Raw genomic sequence first — 17,016 nt, 5'->3', positions numbered from 1 at the left:
AGAATGTCGAACAGATGTGTACTCGAGTCAGTATTTAATACAATTAATTGCTTCATCAAGGACATTCTTAAGTGAAACCAGATCTTTAAAAAATTTATTCATTTACTTATTCATTTATCCATTCATTCACTTATTTACTTACCTACTTATTCATTCATTCATTTATGCTGAGTGCATGGCACTGAAGAATATTATCATCATTAGTAATATAGTCCGGTGCCTGCCACTCCCTTTATTTGTACTAAGGCCTCAGCAAGTTTTACCTACCATTATATTTGCACCATTACCGCAAATATCAACAGTTGTTCTGGGATAGACCATGAGATTTAAAAAAATTATTAAACACTTTTAATATTTCAACACCACTTGTATGTTGTTGCCAAGTATCTTTTTGAATGAAGATCTTCCGTGATTTGTTGGTGCTGATACCAGATTAAAACAACAAAAAAGAAAAACAGCAAGTCCAGCCATATATATAGATTCATCCATTTGTAAAGCACAATTATAATTCTGCAGACAAGATATTAACATCTGCATGTTTGCAGCTCAGTCTTTATACTCATAGGTCATACAGCCTCCGGAAAGCTCCAGTGTGTTAATGTGAAAGGAATGAGAGTGATAAAAGCAAATAATGTCCTAATACATTGTAAAAATAATTTTGAACTTGTGGATCAAGGACATCCCCAGTGGTCTGTGGACCATGCTTTGAGAATCACTGGGGGAGATGATATCTCAGGATCTTTCAGCTCAAAACTGATTATGTGATCCTTCTCCCTCCCCCCAAATGTTTTTATACTCTCACCCTATTTGAATCCTGTCCATATTTTAGAACTAGCTGATTTTACCATCTTCTGAACTCCCCTAGCACTCATTGTATGTGCTATTCATATTAACTATTAATACTGCTCAGCAGTGGTGTCAAACTGAAATAGGAAGGGTTCTCTAATACTGACTTAGAAAACTACAAATTAGCAATTATCTCTTTTGATTTTATTTTTATTTTGTTAAACATTTCTCAGTTACATTTTAATCTGGTTTGGGCAGCACTTAAGCAGCACAGGATTTGACACCTTTAATATAAATTGTTCTCTCATGACATTTATTTTAGTGCTTAATTTTTTTTGTTTGTTTTATCTTTGCAGCTGGATTGTAAGGTTATTTTGGGCTGTCACTTAAGAAGTGTCCTATCAGTACTGTTTTGCTAGAAAACAAATCTATAGTTCTTTAGTTATATTTTATAGCTGCCCTTGAAAAAATTCTCCTGATGCCTTTTTAGACTGTATGATGGATGGGTACAATCAAGCTTAATATCAGTCTATGTTCTATGTTTGATCACCAGCTTAGATCAGGAGAGGCTTACCTATCGAATTTTTTCAGATACAACATCTCGTTAAGCCTGTTTAATGGAGTGGAGAATGTGGGCCTATACTATCTTTAAAAAATGAATCTTGGATATTTTAAAGTATTATGTAGCTGAGAGTTTCTCCTTTTCCTCTTGTCATGACTTAATTAAAAAAAACTTTTTACACAGAAATATTTACTTCAGAAGCTATAATCACAAATACAGAAACAAATATAGATATTCTCCCCAAATGTGGGAGACATAATCTTCCCCTGTACTACTTTAGTTTCTGGAGAGAGAAAGAGGATTAGATTTATAGCTTAGCTTGATTCTTATAGAAGACAGTCCCAGTTCTAAGTGCAAAACCCTCCTTGAACTCAATTCTGGCTTCTCAGGGCAGGTTGATTGGATGTACTACTGATTGAAATCCTGCCTCTAAGGTTGCCCTGGTTCAAACTGCTGGATTCATGGTTACCCTCTGGCATTTGCATTTGAAACTGAGGAGGAAAAACAACAGAAACCATTTCTTGGAGTGGAGCCAGTATAGAAGAGAGGGAAGGAGGCAGGGGAAGGGAAGTTCTTTACCTCACACTGGTTCAGTTCATGGCTACGTTGAGTGACTTGGGATCTTCACCTTCTGGATACAACAGAAAGAAAATAATGGAAAAGCACAGCTGCAAAGAGTTAAAGCAACTTTTAGTCACATTTTGAATTTTCATTCTTAGTATTTCTATCTATCTAGTGAACTTTGAGATAAACTAATAGCTTCATTTTAAAAATCTATAAATACATTTTTTGACGTAAGACTCTTCTACATCAAAGTCCCAGAGAAGCCTCATTTCCAGAAAAGGGTTAAGTAGAAGTACTCAAAATGTGTGATTGTGGTTGATACCTGATGTAAATTTATACTTCTGTGGGTTGATAGCTAATACAAAGAAAGGCTGTGTCCTTTAATTTTTGTAGTGTGGTGAAGACTTTGACCATTGTATTTGACCATAGTCTTGTTGTCTTTATAATGATTTTATTTACACTGTTGTAGTTGTCAGTTATATGTTTCTTTGATTTTTTTTTTTAGGCATTCCTGTTTCTTTGATTTTTTAAATCATTCCTTATGAAGCAGTAATATTGTATTATATTTATATTGTTTGGTCATTCTCTAATCATTGGGAACATTTTTTCTCAGCTTTTTGTTGTTACAGATAATGCTGCTATTTACATTTTTGTATGTATAGGTCTTTTTTTGCTCCTGATAAAACCTTCTTTGGGTACAGTCCCAGTAATGGAATCTCTGGGTCTAGAGGTATGAACAATTTAATAACTTCACACACAATGCCGTATTGTTTAGCAAAACAGCTAAACCAGCTCACAGTGGATTAGGAAGTTTTCTTTCCCACATGTGTATGGTGCCTTAGGGATGTTTTAATTTTCCTTTTTCTGATCATTAGATATCTTGAGCACTTTATAAAGTTGCTGATAGTTTTTTAAATTTCTTCTTAGTAAGACTTTATATCCTTTGTATATTGGAGAATTACTTAATCTTATACATATCAACTCCATGTAGAATTTGGATATCAAACTTTTTCAGTGATTCTTAGTACAGCGTTTTCTTCCTATTTTTTATCTTTTCTTATTTTTGATGTTTTGACTTTATTTGTACAAAGGTTTTTGAATTTTATTAAGCAGGTTTTCTATTTTGTTATTTCATGTTGTGTCTATTTATACAATTCCCCCCTCCCCATCCATTTTTGTGAAAGCTGAACCATTCATTCTTCTCTTAAATCTTTTTTTATGGTACAGTGTTTTCTGTTTAGATCTTTATCTAATTAGAATTTATTTTGATATGGTGTTGAAGAAATTAAAATTATGCTGTATTATTTAATATTTGATTCTACTCTGTAATTGACCCCTATTACCCATTTTGTCAAGCCTCATTTCTCTTTTAAGCTCAAAAATGCAATTCAAATTGTCTTAAAAGCCTTGTTGAAAGGGAATGATGTTATCCCTTTCAACTAGTTCCAGGAATATGTATCTATTTTGTTGTCTGTAAGCAAAAACCAGCTTAAGTTGGAACCCCTTCTCAAAAAAAAAAAAATTCTTCTGCCTTTGTCTCTTCTTGTGAAATTGGGGTGGTTTGATTGCTCCCAAGGGGATGACTAACCAACTGGTTCTGATTTAGGTGGTTTTGAATTTCTAGGCAAGATTATTAAAGGCAGTTGAGGCTCATTTTTAAAGCAATGAACATTCCTTAGCTGGGGGGAGGGAGGGTGATCATCCACACCTGAAGGCTACCTACCTGTCAGAGCTGTAACCAATTTTGATGTTCCCAACTAGCCATCCTCTCCTTTCCTGGGTCTCAGTAAAAATAGTCTTTTCTTTCTCATGAGGGTCCTTGGTTTTACTGAGGTGGCCAGAGTGACCCACTTTGTTAACTGTGATGTATCTCTGCATAAACTGTTTTCTTGCTTGGAGAAAATGTATCTCTGTTTGCCTTTGTCTCATCTTACTCACTACAGTTTAAGATGCTGATCTAAACCTATTTTTCCCCAGTTTTCCAGCTTTTGTTCTTATTGAATAGAGTCTTTGGGGTTCTTGAACAGTAACTGCTGTTTGTAATTGTTTCTAGTAAGGTTTCATTTAAGAGCAAAATCAAATATTTAGGAGTTTATATACCAACACAAATAGGACTTATAAATATAACTACAAAACAGGTTTGTTTTTTTTTTTTGGACTAGGCAGTGGGGTTAAGCGACTTGCCCAGGGTCACACAGCTATAGTAAGTGTTATGTGTCTGAGGCTGGATTTGAACTCAGGTCGTCCTGACGCTAGGGCCAGTACTTTATCCACTGTGGCACCTAGCTGCCACTACAAAAGTTTTTTAAATGAAGTAAGGAGAGTCAATAATTGGAAAGATTCAGTGTTGATGGCTGGATAATACCAAAGTAGTAGCTAGATTAATAAGGCAGGTAGGTGGTGCAGCAGATAGAGCATCAGGCTTGCCCTCAGGGAGACCTGAGTTCAAATGTGGCCTCAGACTTTTACTAGCTGTGTGTGACCCTGAGCAAGTCATTTAACCTCTGTTTGCTCCAGTTTCCTCAGTTGCAGAATTGGAATCATAAATAGCACCTACCTCCCAAGGTTGTTGTGCTGATCAAATGAGATAATGATTTTAAAGTACTTAGCACAGTGCCTGATATATAGTAGGCACTATATAAATGTTAGCTGCTGCTGCTGCTGTTTTTAGGCATGGGAACTCCTTCCAATGTGAAAGATAGAAGTTTGTCCACATAAATATTAGAAAATTGCTTGAGCCTCAGATAGTGATTTGTCTGTGGCCACAAAGCAAGTAAGTTTCATGGGTGGGATTTAAACCTGGATCTCTTTTTAAATTTAAATTCAGCACTTTGTTTAGGAAGACTTGCAACTTCTTTGTAAAAAATACTATCCAGATTACTCGGTAGATTTAGGTGCTATGATAATCAAACTACCAAAAAGTATACTTTTTATTAAGCAAAATAATAAAAATCATTTGGAGAAAAGAAAAGATGAAGAATATTAAGAGGAAAGTAAAGAAAAGGAGCTTTGGTATTGCCAAATTTTTAACTATATTTCAAAGCAGTAATTATCAAAACCATATGATATTGGATAAAATCTATTAGATAAAATGTAGTTTATTTAAAATTGTAGTTTGTTTTTGTTTTTAAATAACAAAAGAAGAGGATGACAAGTTACCTAGAAAATTTTTATTTTCCAGTATGCTAATTAGGCATAAATGCTAAGATAAAATCACTTTAAGAATTGGATTGACTAGGAAGCCACTCAATGTGTCTTTGGGGGGGGGCGGCAAGTAAGTGTTATAATGTCGGAGGTCGGCTTTGAACTCAGGTCCTCCTGAATCCAGGGCTGGTGCTCTATCCCCTGCACCACCTAGCTACCCCTTCAATGTGTCTTTTTTTTTTCTTTTTTGCTGGGCAATTAAGGTTAAGTAACTTGCCCAGGGGTCACACAGGTAGTATGTGTGTCTGAGACCGGATTTGAACTCAGGTCCTCCTGACTTACCCACCTACCTGCCCCTCAGTGTGTCTTTAAAAAGGCATTGGCTCTTCTACCCATCCGTTTCAGAAAGAGAATATTAAGGGTGCCCGGCAGTTTCTTCTGCTGCTCGCTCAGTGGTGGCAAATGTTCTACTTTTCTCAGCTTGGCTTTATTTCGTATGAAGTCTGTGATTTGATGCCCAGATAACTTTGGGTACAGCTTTTGCCTTTTTTGGAAGGAGCATATTGCACTGCATAAATGGTTTAGGGGTTCCTTTTCTTAGCCCTGAAACCCCAAATCCACTCTACTTTTGTAACCAGTATTCCTATATCAGCTGAAGAAAATTGGGGCATTGTAGGACTGTCTTAGCCAACTTGTATTGCTGCTGGAAATCTCAATTGTTTTGTTAGTATGTATTATCTTCTTGGGCAGAATGTACAGGCATACCTCAGAGATATTGTAGATTTAGTTTCAGACCACTGCAGTAAAGCAAACCACACATTTTTTGGTTTCCCAGTTCATATAAAAGTTTTATTTATACTGTACTGTAGTCCATTAAGTGTTAAATAGTATTATGTGGGGGGAAATGGACATACCTTAATTTAAAAATACTTTATTGCTAAAAAAAAAAATCCTCATCATCTGAGCCTTTCCAGTGAGTTATAATCTTTTTGCTGGTAGAGGACTGTGCCACAATGTTGATGGCTGCTGATCGATCAAGGTGGTGATTGTTGAAGGTTGGGGTCACTGTGACAGTTTCTTAAAATACAACAAAGAAGTTTGCCACATCAGTAGGCTCTTCCTTTCATTAAAGATTTCTCTGGAGTACAAGATGCTGTTTGATAACATTTTTTCATTAAATTTTTTTAAATTTATGGTAGACAATGAAGCAATATCAATTCTGAACCTATATATACCATACATGGGTATATCTATACATCTGTAACATCTCAATTTTTAAAAGAAAAGTTAAATGAATACAGGTGGAGGTAGATAGGAGTATTATAATAGTGAAGGACTTTAATCTTCCCCTCTAAGAACCTGATAAATCCAACCAAAAATAAATAAGAAAGAAGTCAAGGAAGTGAATAGAATTTTAAATCAGCTAGATATGGTAGGTATCTGGAGAGAATTGAATGTAAATAGAAAGGACTACACCTTTTTCTCAGTGGTTTTTGTTACCTTTACAAAGATTGACCACTTATTAGTACATAAAAACTTTATAGTTAAAAGCGGAAAAAGAAATATTAAAAGTATCCTTTTCAGATCACAATGCAATAAACATTTTATTTAAGGAGCCACAGAAACATAGATTAAAAACTGATTGGAAATTAAACCACCTAATCTTAAAGAATAAGTGCATTAAAGAACAAATGATAGAAGCAATCAATAATTTCTTTAAACAGAATGACAATCATGAGACATCAAAACCTATAGGATACATCAAAAGCAGTGATCAGAGGAAAATTTATATCCCTGAATACTTCATGAAATAGGGAAAGAGCAGACTAATGAATTGGGTATGAATTCTTAAAAACTAGAAAAAAGAACAAATGAAAAATCTCCAATTAAACACTAACTTGGAAATCCTAAAAATTAAAGTTGAATTAATCGAGTGTTAAAAAAATAACCACAACATTGAATTAATAATTGAAACTAGTTGATTTTTTAGAGAAAACAAAGTAGATAAACAATCGGTTAATTTGATTAAAAAAGAGAAGAAAACCAGATTACTAGTATCAGAAATGAGAAGGGTGAATATGCCACTAATGAAGATGAAATTCAAGCAAATGAGGAGTTATTTTGCCCAATTATGTCAGTAATTTTAGCAATTTAAATGAAATTGAAGAGTTTTACAAAAATATAAAATGCTTAGATTAACAAAAGAAGATATAGGATATCTAAATAGACCTATTTTAGGAAAACAAATTGAACAGACCCATAAATGAGCTTCCTAAGGAAAAAGCACCAGGACTAGATGGATTTACAAGTGAATTCTATCAAACATTTAATGATCAACTAATTCTAATAAATAAGGTATTTGGAATAATAGGCAAAGAAGGAATCCTACCAAACTCCTTTTATGAAAAAAATATAATACTAACACCTAAACTAGGAAGAGTAAAAACAGAGAAAGAAAATTATAGACCACTTTAATGAATATGGATGCAAAAATCCTAAATAAAATACTAGCTAAGAGATTACAACAGTATATTACAAAGATTAAATGTTAAAGGGTGGGATTCATATCAGGAATGTAGGGATTAACACAAGGAAAACAATTACTTTTTCAGTAGATGCAGAAAAAACTTTTGATAAAGTACAGAGCCTATTTCTGTTTTAACACTTGAAAGTATTGGTATAAATAGATTTTTCCTTAAATTTATTTTTTAAAAAAATTGCCTGAAACCATCAGCAAGCAGTATTCATAATGAAGATAAATTAGAATCCTTGCCAGTAAGATCAGGTGTAAAACAAGGATGCCTACTGTCACCATTATTATTCAGTATTGTATTGGAAATCAGCAACAAGAGAAGAAAAAGACATAGAAGGAATCAGAATAGGGAATGAAGTAGTAAGATATCTCTTTTTGCAGACAATATGATGATATACTTGGAAAATCCCAAAAACTCAACTAAAAAGTTTAATGGCATTTTACCCACAGTAGAACTTTCAAAATTGGAGTCAGTCCTCTCAAACCCTGCTGCTGCTTTATCAACTGAGTTTATGTAATATTCTTGTTCAATATTGCTGGGTCTCAGGTAGTAGAGTGGCTTGCCGAGAGGGAGAGAAACAGGGGAACATCTGGTTAAGGGGAATGGCTTGTCAGTGGAGTAGTCAGAACACCTATAACATTTATTAAGTTCCTCACCTTATGGGTTTGTGGTGCCCCAAAACAACTGGAATTGTAACATCAAAGATCACTCATCACATATCACTTAATAGATATAATAATGAAAAACTTGTAATGTGAGAATTATCAAAATGTTACAGAGACATTATGTGAGCACATGAAATGGTGCTGATAGACTTGCTTAATCAGGGTTACCACAAACCTTCAATTTGTTTTAAAACACACAAGTACCTGTGAAGTGCAATAAAACAGGTATGTCTGTATACTATACACTGTTTGTTTCACCCTAGTAGCCTTTCATGCCCCTAGGTTCTGGAGGCTTAGGAGTATTTCTGGAAAAATCTGGAAATTGTGCTTTAGGAAATAATTCATATAATTTTATTTTAAACTTGATATTTTTTGATTATTTCTTATTTTTGCTTTTTCTCTTCATCCCTGGGTAATGAATTGTTCTTTTATCATTTTACAGAGTATTATAATTTCAAGTATTTCTTCTGAGCTTGGGGAAGAAATTCACGCTTGGATGGTGGATTAACAAGAACATTGAAATTCAGGAGAAAAAAATTAAAGTATTGGATTTTCACCCTAGTCTGGCAGCTTTGCTGCTCACTTAAACACAGATGAATGAAGACCCCATTTGGAAAAACAGCAGGTCAGCGATCCAGAGCTGATGCAGGTAAGACAATTTGTGTTTGTGGTTTCTTAGTTGTATTGAGTGCTACATATAATATACTTTATTTATGGCTAATCAGATTCTCATAGGTCTTCAATCTTGTCTTTCAGGTACTATATAAATTTTTGTTTTAAAAGATACAATGGAATAGTAGATTTAAAATTACCCGTTGAGCTGTTACTCTTAAAGTTCAGAATAAGTCAGAAATATAATGTTCTAGATGTGACTCAACCAGTAATCATTGTTATCACAATGCTGGTGATAAAGTTTGAGGGGGGACCTTGAAGTAATGCGAGTAGTCCATGGAGTATAGAATTGTGTCTTATATTTATTTTACAGTCCTCTTAGAACTTTGCATACTGCTATTCATGTAGTAAGTACTTAATATGTACTTGAACGAAGTAACTAAAGGTAGAGGGCCACTGTTGCTCTTGGATAACAAGAGAGAGAGAATGTGGAAATGGAAAGGAAGGTACAGTAGGTTAGCGTGAATGAAAATAATTCAAGTTCTGTGACTCCAGAAGTTTAGGAAGAAAATAAAGTGGGGGTAATTAGCCCAAGATGATTGTTGTGAGGGAATGTATGTTTGATTATTTTTATGTGGTAAATTCCTGGTGTTGGGAGGATATAACTAAACCCTGCTCCTCTGAGGCAAGGATACAAAGCAACACACACACACACACACACACACACACACACACACGCACACGCACATGTGCATGCCAAAAATCTCTTGTCTCTCTTTCTCATGTGCACACAATATCCATTTCCTTTAGGCTTTCTTCAGAGGATCCCTGATTTGCATTCTCTCATTGTTGAGGTTCATCTTGCCACCTTTCAGTAGCTGGCTATGTTCGTTTAAATCATTAGGACTTGAGTATAGCTGCTTCAGTTGTACTGTCATTTCCAAGAAGCTATTCAAAATCTAGCAATTTATACAAATGTGATTCCTTTAAAGCAGAGGGGGGCCTTTCCAAGGAGGCACTCCCCATCCTTCCCCCAAAGGATCTGGGTAATGGTGACCAAGTGCAGTACAGAGGTATCAGGTCTCAGCAAGGGCTGAACACAGCTAGTCCTCTTCTGAATTTTTCATTTTCTAATGAAGGGGTAACATTTCTTTCTCCATATCACTTTTGTCAGTGTCTCTAGACTGCTTTAAAGGTAAACTGAGTTCTGAAGTGACTTACCCCTCAGATAGACCTTGGAGGTTTAAATTCCCCGCCTAGAGTACCCAGCAAAGCTAAAACAGTCTACCACAATTATCTTCTGTCTATCCAAGTAAAGTTTTTTAAAGATGTAGAACATATTTCCATTCTCTTCTTGTTGAATAATCACAGGCAATTTACTCTCTAATTTTCCAGGATTAGAAAGTGTTTCACAGTAATAATTGCTAATCACTAGCATTTGTATAGTGCTTTAAGATTTACAAAGCTCTTTACAAATATTTCATTTTATCCTTGTGATGAGGCAGTTTTTCAGTCATGCCCAACTCTTCATGACCATATTTGGGGTTTTCTTTGCAAAAATAGTGGAGTGATTTGCCATTTCCTTCTCCAGCTCATTTTACAGATGAGGAAACTGAGGCAAAGAGGGTTAAGTGATTTGCCCAGGGTCATACAGCTGGTAAGTGTCTGAGGCCAGGTTTGAATCAAGGAAGATGAGTCTTATTGCCATCAGGCCCAGTAGTCTATCAGCTGTGCCACCTAGCTACCCAGATGAGGAAGTAGGTGCTGTTGTTATTCTCATTTTATAGATGAAGTGACTGAGGCTTAGAGAGATCAAGTTGTTATGTTTGAAAATTAAGGCAAACTGAGGCAATAAAGTTCTGAGCATACTTACTTTATTGGTAAGACTAGCAGTCAACAACAAAATGAGTCTTGGATTTCTCAGCAAGCCACGAGTTGGGGCTTCACATAATCTTCATGTAGTTGTGGGAAGTACAGGAGAACAAAGAACAGAAAGCATCACAGATGGCAAACAGTATGATTGGTAACAAAGTCTAAAGTGTCATAGGCAACAAAAACAATATAATTGGAGCCAGCAACAACCCCTCCTTCCATCCTGCTGTCAGGAAAGGTTGATTGATAGAGTCGATATCTGCTGGTTAGTTGCGCAGAGGTAACAGACTTCTTGGCACCCACCATCATTGTGAATGTAAGGCTTTTTAGTAGGATAAAAAAACTCACTTAATTGTGCATGGGTATGCTCGGCTATACAGAGAGAACATATTTCTTTGAGTTAAGTGATTTATAGAACAATTGAATTTTAAACAAACTCAGAGGGAAAACTGAACTTCTGAACTTAACTCAGAGGCAAAGAAACATGTCTTAAGCAATTACTAAATAGAATCAATTACAGAATGGAATCAAATACAAAATAGAAAATAAATTATTTGATCTTCTCAGTGATTTACCAATTGAGGATCACATAGCTAAAAAGTAATATAGAATTTGGATTGAAGTCTTCGTGACTTCAGGTCTGGCCGTATTCACTACATCCTCAGTAAGCAAATACTATTTCTAGAGACGTCACCAAAAGGGGCACAGGAACATTAAAAGCAGTCTCAAGGACTCACCTTCCCTTGTCCTGCTCTTTTCCTACTTCAAGGAGCTCACTGTGTTTGGACCTTGTTGACAATGCCAGTTGGACTGGGCTGGCCCAGACTCAGACCAGACCCCTGGTAGTTCAGGTTTGATATTGGAACAAAATGAAACAGGAGTGGTGATTTCCACTGTTATCAAAAAGAGATTTATTTATCCTTAACTGGAGAAGGATAATCAGCATCTATAGGCATTAAGAACAGCTCCAATTAATTCAGCCACATTAAATTCCCGTCTTGATCCACTAGCCAAGTATCTGAGGACCCTTCCAGTTTCTCTTGACTGTTTTGTGCTCAGATTATGGGAAGTGATGATGTCAGGAGTCTCAGCCCTCAGTCCCCTGAGCCAACCAAGTCTCCAGGAATGACTCAGTATCTTTAAGGAAAAACTAGATTAACCTGAATGGAGGGAGTCGTTAAGATATTTCTCTAAATACAAGGGTGCATAAAGAACTCTTATAAACACATAAACAATAAAAACAACATGCAGAAAATTTTATCAGGGCAAAATTTCCCCCTTCTCTTCTATACTCACTCTTATTCTTTGCCACTGGTCAAATTTTTTTCACATTCTCCCTGCCGCCCCCTTCCCCCAAGTCTGTTATATGAGTTCTTCCAAGTCAGTAATTGTAAATGAAGTGGTTGAACTGGATGATCCCTAAGGAACCTCAAAAATTTTAAGTATAATATTTCTTGAAGCTCATTATGTTGATTTACCACATCAAATCTTATGGGGAAGCATGTGAGGTGAACTTTTAAATCATGATGATAACCTTAGCACTTCTATTTCCCAAGTCCATCACAGTATTTTCTCTTACTTTCAGCAAAGTCACAATGTTAAGTGCATCAGTAGGTTTGACGTTTATGATTAACCTTTTAAGTGTAAATTGTTAGAAAAGTAAATATACGCTATGTACTTCAGTAATTGTCACAATTGAAGCATATATCCCACTTCACTCTTTTTGTTTTGTTTCGATAAGATAGGGCTTCCGAATAGATTGGTCAAATTCAAGGCCCTCATGTACATGGGCAAAACTCTAGGCCTTCAAGTGAAGGTTTATATTAAAATGTAATTGGGAAATGTTTAATAAGATAAAGATACAATACAACATAGATAATGTTAATTTGTGGTTTTCTAAGACAGTCTGTTCCTACAGGGATCCATTTCTCTTTTTTCTTTTGATTACCCCTATTCTAGACTACATATTCTTTTCATATACTGATACGAGTCTTTTCGGTAAAAATGGAGACAGCCTCAGAAGATGCTGTTTTACTTTGGGAGACAAAGATTTGGCTACTGGCTGCTTGTTATAATAGTGAGAGTGTTGGATCTGGATCAGAGGACTTAGGTTTGAATCTTAACTTTTCTATTTAATACTAGCTCTTTGTATGACCTTGGACAAAAAACTTACTCTCCCTTACCCTTTATTTCTTCATACAATGTAAACTCCTTTTTAGTAATGACAGACGGTTCTCATTGTATCACTTTGGGTTCTCCTGTCTTAGATTTATAAATAGCCGTAGAATTTCAGAGTTTGAAAGGAACTCAGTGGCCACCAGTCCAACCTATATCTATAGAGTCTCTCTTCTATAGCATGTGGTCATCCTTACTTTGCCTGAGGGACTTTGTTGGCCCAGACCTGAGATTTTATTATTGCAGGGTATACCAGATGATGAAATTCTCTTATACATTCAGGTTGGTACCTGCTGTACAGATAATAATAGCTTTATGACTTGCTTAGGGCAAGTCTATCAATTACTGTCAGAAATGGAATTTTAACTTACTTTTCCCGATTCTGGTATATGACACCTCTCTTATGTCATGTGGGTTCTCTCAAAGTTTTTTTTCTTATATCAACTTAAATTTGCCTCTTTGCAGCCTCCATCAGTTAATCCTAGTTCTGCCTTCTAGGTCTAAGCAAGAAAAAAAGTCTAATCTCTCTTCTGAGGATTAGAGATAGTTACCATGTATTACTTAATAATTTCTTCTCAGTACTAAACATTCCAGGTTCCTTCAAACCTATACTTGTATTGCTTGAACTAGTGGCTCCTCATGATTTTGATTATCTCTCTAGATACTATTTGGCTTATCAGTTCTTCTGGATTTTGTTGGAGAAAGAATAAGAGAGGACAGGAGCTGAAAAGAGACAAATGTTTATAGAAATTATTTGAAGGATTTTAGAAGAAAACTAGAGGTTGGATTTTGGAGAGAAAATTTGGGAGGAATTGATAAGCTGAAGGAGGTGAAGGCAATTTAAAAAAAATTTATTTAACTTTGATTTTCAGCATTCACTTCCATAAGATTTTAAGTTCCAAATTTTCTCCCTGTCCCTCCCCTTCTCCCACCCCAACATGGCATGCAATTTGATATAGCATGTACATATACATTGGTATTAAATCTATTTTCACATTAGTCATGTTATAAAGAAGAATTAGAACCAATGGGAGGAACCACAAGAAAGAAGAAACAAAAAAAAAAGGAAGAGAGCAAATAATATACTTTGATCTGCATTCAGACTCCATAGTTCTTTTTTTGGATATAGATAGCATTTTCCATCATGAGTCCTTTGGAGTTGTCTTAGGTCCTTGCATTGTTAAGAAGAGATAAGTCTATCAAAGTCATACAGTGTGGCTGTTACTGTGTACAGTGTTCTCCTGGTTCAGCTCACTTCACTCAGCATCAGTTCCATATCAGTCTTTCCTGGTTTTTCTGAAGTCTGCCTGCTCACCATTTCTTATAGCACAATAGCATTCCATTACATTCATATACCACAACTTGTTCAGCCATCCTGAAGGGAATCTTATGAAGAAGGGTTAAGAGCCAGAGCTGAAAGAGGAGCAGAGAATTAGAAGAAGGCAGATAGCTGAGGGGGAGAAGCAAGAAAGCCTGGGCCAGAGCTTGAAACTGTATGTAACAAGGAGCAGGAGGATTAAGGGTGCCAACAAAGGGAGACAAGTGAGGGGAAGAATAAGAAGAATATTGGAGGAGGGGCCACCATCCAGGTCAAAGGGAAAGCTCTGGAAGGAGGAGCTAGTAGGCAGGGCACCAAGGTGGGAGAGATAAAAACTTGGGGATGAAAGTCATCTCATTTCCTTTAGGAGCTTACTTGCTGTTGTGGAAGATATCAAAAGAAACTTGTCACAGCAGTTCTCCAGAGGAACTAGTAAGAAGAAAATCAAGAACTAAAGGAGCTTACTTTAGTAAGTGCTGATATTAGGGAGAATTTTGCATTAATTTGCAATAATGGTCTTCTAATACTTGGGAGAAGCGGGCTTTTTTCCCCCTATTGAAGGAACTTTTTTTTTTAAGGCTACAATTTAGATTCTATAGTTTAATGCCTATTAACATTACCATAGAGGATTTGAGGGGGCAGGCTGGGCTGAGGTATAATTTGCATGCACGTACACACGTATAAAAGGTTTGCATAGCTTTTATGTGTGATTTCATTTGAGCCTCATAAAAACTCTTTGAGGAAGGTACTACAGGTAGTATTATTTCCATTTTACATATATAGAAACTGAAGTTCAGAGAGGTTCCTTATGGTTACACAACTATTAAGTGTCTGAAGTGGGGTTGGAACTCAGGTCTTAAAGACTCCCAAGTCCATCAATCTCTCCACTGAATATAATATTCATTTGAGGTACAGTTGAGATAAGTACCATAATTTATAGTAGTTGAAATCACTTTATCCAGAAGTTTTCAGAAGCACTAGAAATAGAGGATGAATTGAATTGTGGGGGTTACCTGGAGATTAGGTTTGTAGGTTGTAAATATCAAAAAGTCAAGCAAAGTTTCAAGGGATTCTTGGGAATAATTAAGTTAGGGAAGTGCTATTGTTGTATATTTGTGGTTTTTTTTCAAAGTTATTTCATAAATCTGGCTATTGGCTCAAGGAAATTAATTAGTTTTAGCAAAATATCTAGAGTGGGTCTTAATTAGCCATTTAATTTTTGCTGTCGTACATGGTTGCTGCTATTATAGGCCCAAATGCCAGGAACTTTCAGATAGGAATATTTGTTGGCCTTAAGGAGGGATTTAGGAGAGAGTACTTGTCTATTAAGACTTTGTGGTTGCCCACCTCATGCCAGGGAGTATCCTAGTAGCTCTAAATACGTGTGTTTTTTATTGTCTATATTGAGAAGCATTTTTCTGTGTATGTCTGGAAAGTGGACTTTTTTTTCTCTTTTGTACCTTTCTCAAGTTAAAGTACAATTACAACTGTTAAAATATTTATGATGGATCCCATGCATTTGTGTTCTTTATCGAATGATAGTATCAAAGGAAAGTAACTCTTTAAGGCATTTAAGGCATTCAAAGAGTACTGAGACATTTAGGGCTACTGGCAAAATCATTTAGTGTGTCATAACAATAGACCTAAGTTTGTCTGTTTTTTTTGTAATCTGCCTGGAATCTTAGAAACTATCACTGGGCTTTTCTGTAATTTAGTTTCTTAATCTGTTAAATGAATTATCATTTGATTTTCCTTGGAGCAAGAAAAGAGGTGTAATGTAAAAGTCACTTTGTTGATAAATGCTTTGTAAATGTTTCCCCATAGTCAGATGAGTAAGCATTTTATGCAGTTGGTGACTGTTATTTGTTAAATCTTTTTTAATGAAATTATCTAATTTCCTGGATGTTAAAATGTGTGTTATTAACATGAGTTTGAGAAATGATTATTAATACTAATGATTTGGGAAATTGAGTTCCCCTTTCTCTATCATTTCAAGACCTCAGTCTCTGAAGGTTGAATTAACCGAGAAGGTTAATTCAGTCCCACCCAGCTTTACTTGGAAGGGCTAGTCTAAGATTAAATTCCTTTTGTAAAGTTTGGGTGGAGACAGACTCTTTTGTCTAAATTGCCCAAGGCTGTAGGTGGTCTAGGTATAGAGATAGTCTGTCCTGGGGTGACTTGGTGTCACTCTCTGCCCCATTATTGAAGTAAGCCCATACCTCTCATTGTTAGCCAGAGTTGATTACCATCCTGTTGAACACTTCCAAAAGAACCATATAAGCTTTAAGCCACAGCCAGCATTGTCTTTGGTCTAAAAGAGATGGCAATATGGCCATCCTTTTATAATACTGGCATTATTAATAAAATGACTAAGTTACCCAGAAATTATGTCTCTCAAACCTTTTAAAATGCCACACTTCCAAAATAATTTTATTTTTTTTTTAAATCCGCTTTTGCTTTATATTTTGGAGCACCATTTAGTAGTATTAATAAGTGTTGACTTGTCTCAAGAATATTAACTTTATTTTAGATTTTAAAGAGTCAACAAATTAACAGCCCTCTTTCATACCAAATTCTGTCACAAAAGGTTTTTGTAGCAGTTGGGAGGTCACCGGACCTGGAAGCTGGTTTGAAGATTGCCTATATGACCCTGGTTAAAAGGCTTAAATGCTCAGTTTACCCATCTGTAGAACAGCAGTATCAGTATTAACATCTTCCAAGCCACCCTCTCTCTACGAAACCTTTCCTAATTCAACCGAGTTCCTAGTACCTCTTCTACCCCAT

General features: G+C 35.7%; 1 protein-coding gene across 6 annotated transcripts in view; it reads left to right on the top strand.

The window, feature by feature from the left end:
- Nucleotides 1–17,016, top strand: part of SPIN1 (spindlin 1) — a 130,650-nt gene that overhangs the window by 66,155 nt on the left and 47,479 nt on the right. For 5 of the 6 annotated variants that reach the window (XM_021009559.2, XM_021009558.2, XM_021009562.2 and 2 more), the window contains exons 2-3: nt 8,698–8,904; nt 14,600–14,701. In XM_021009559.2, coding sequence (XP_020865218.1) covers nt 8,853–8,904; nt 14,600–14,701 — 154 coding nt within the window. In that variant the 5' untranslated portion in view covers nt 8,698–8,852. The remainder of the gene's footprint in view (nt 1–8,697; nt 8,905–14,599; nt 14,702–17,016) is intronic. The other variant, XM_021009563.2, reaches the window with a different exon arrangement.

This window comes from Phascolarctos cinereus, unplaced genomic scaffold (assembly GCF_003287225.1).
Source record: "Phascolarctos cinereus isolate Bilbo 61053 unplaced genomic scaffold, phaCin_HiC Scaffold_4;HRSCAF=312, whole genome shotgun sequence".
Taxonomy (NCBI): Eukaryota; Metazoa; Chordata; class Mammalia; order Diprotodontia; family Phascolarctidae; genus Phascolarctos; species Phascolarctos cinereus.
Note: the sequence above shows the minus strand (reverse complement) of the source record. Positions and strands in the feature narration are given on the sequence as shown.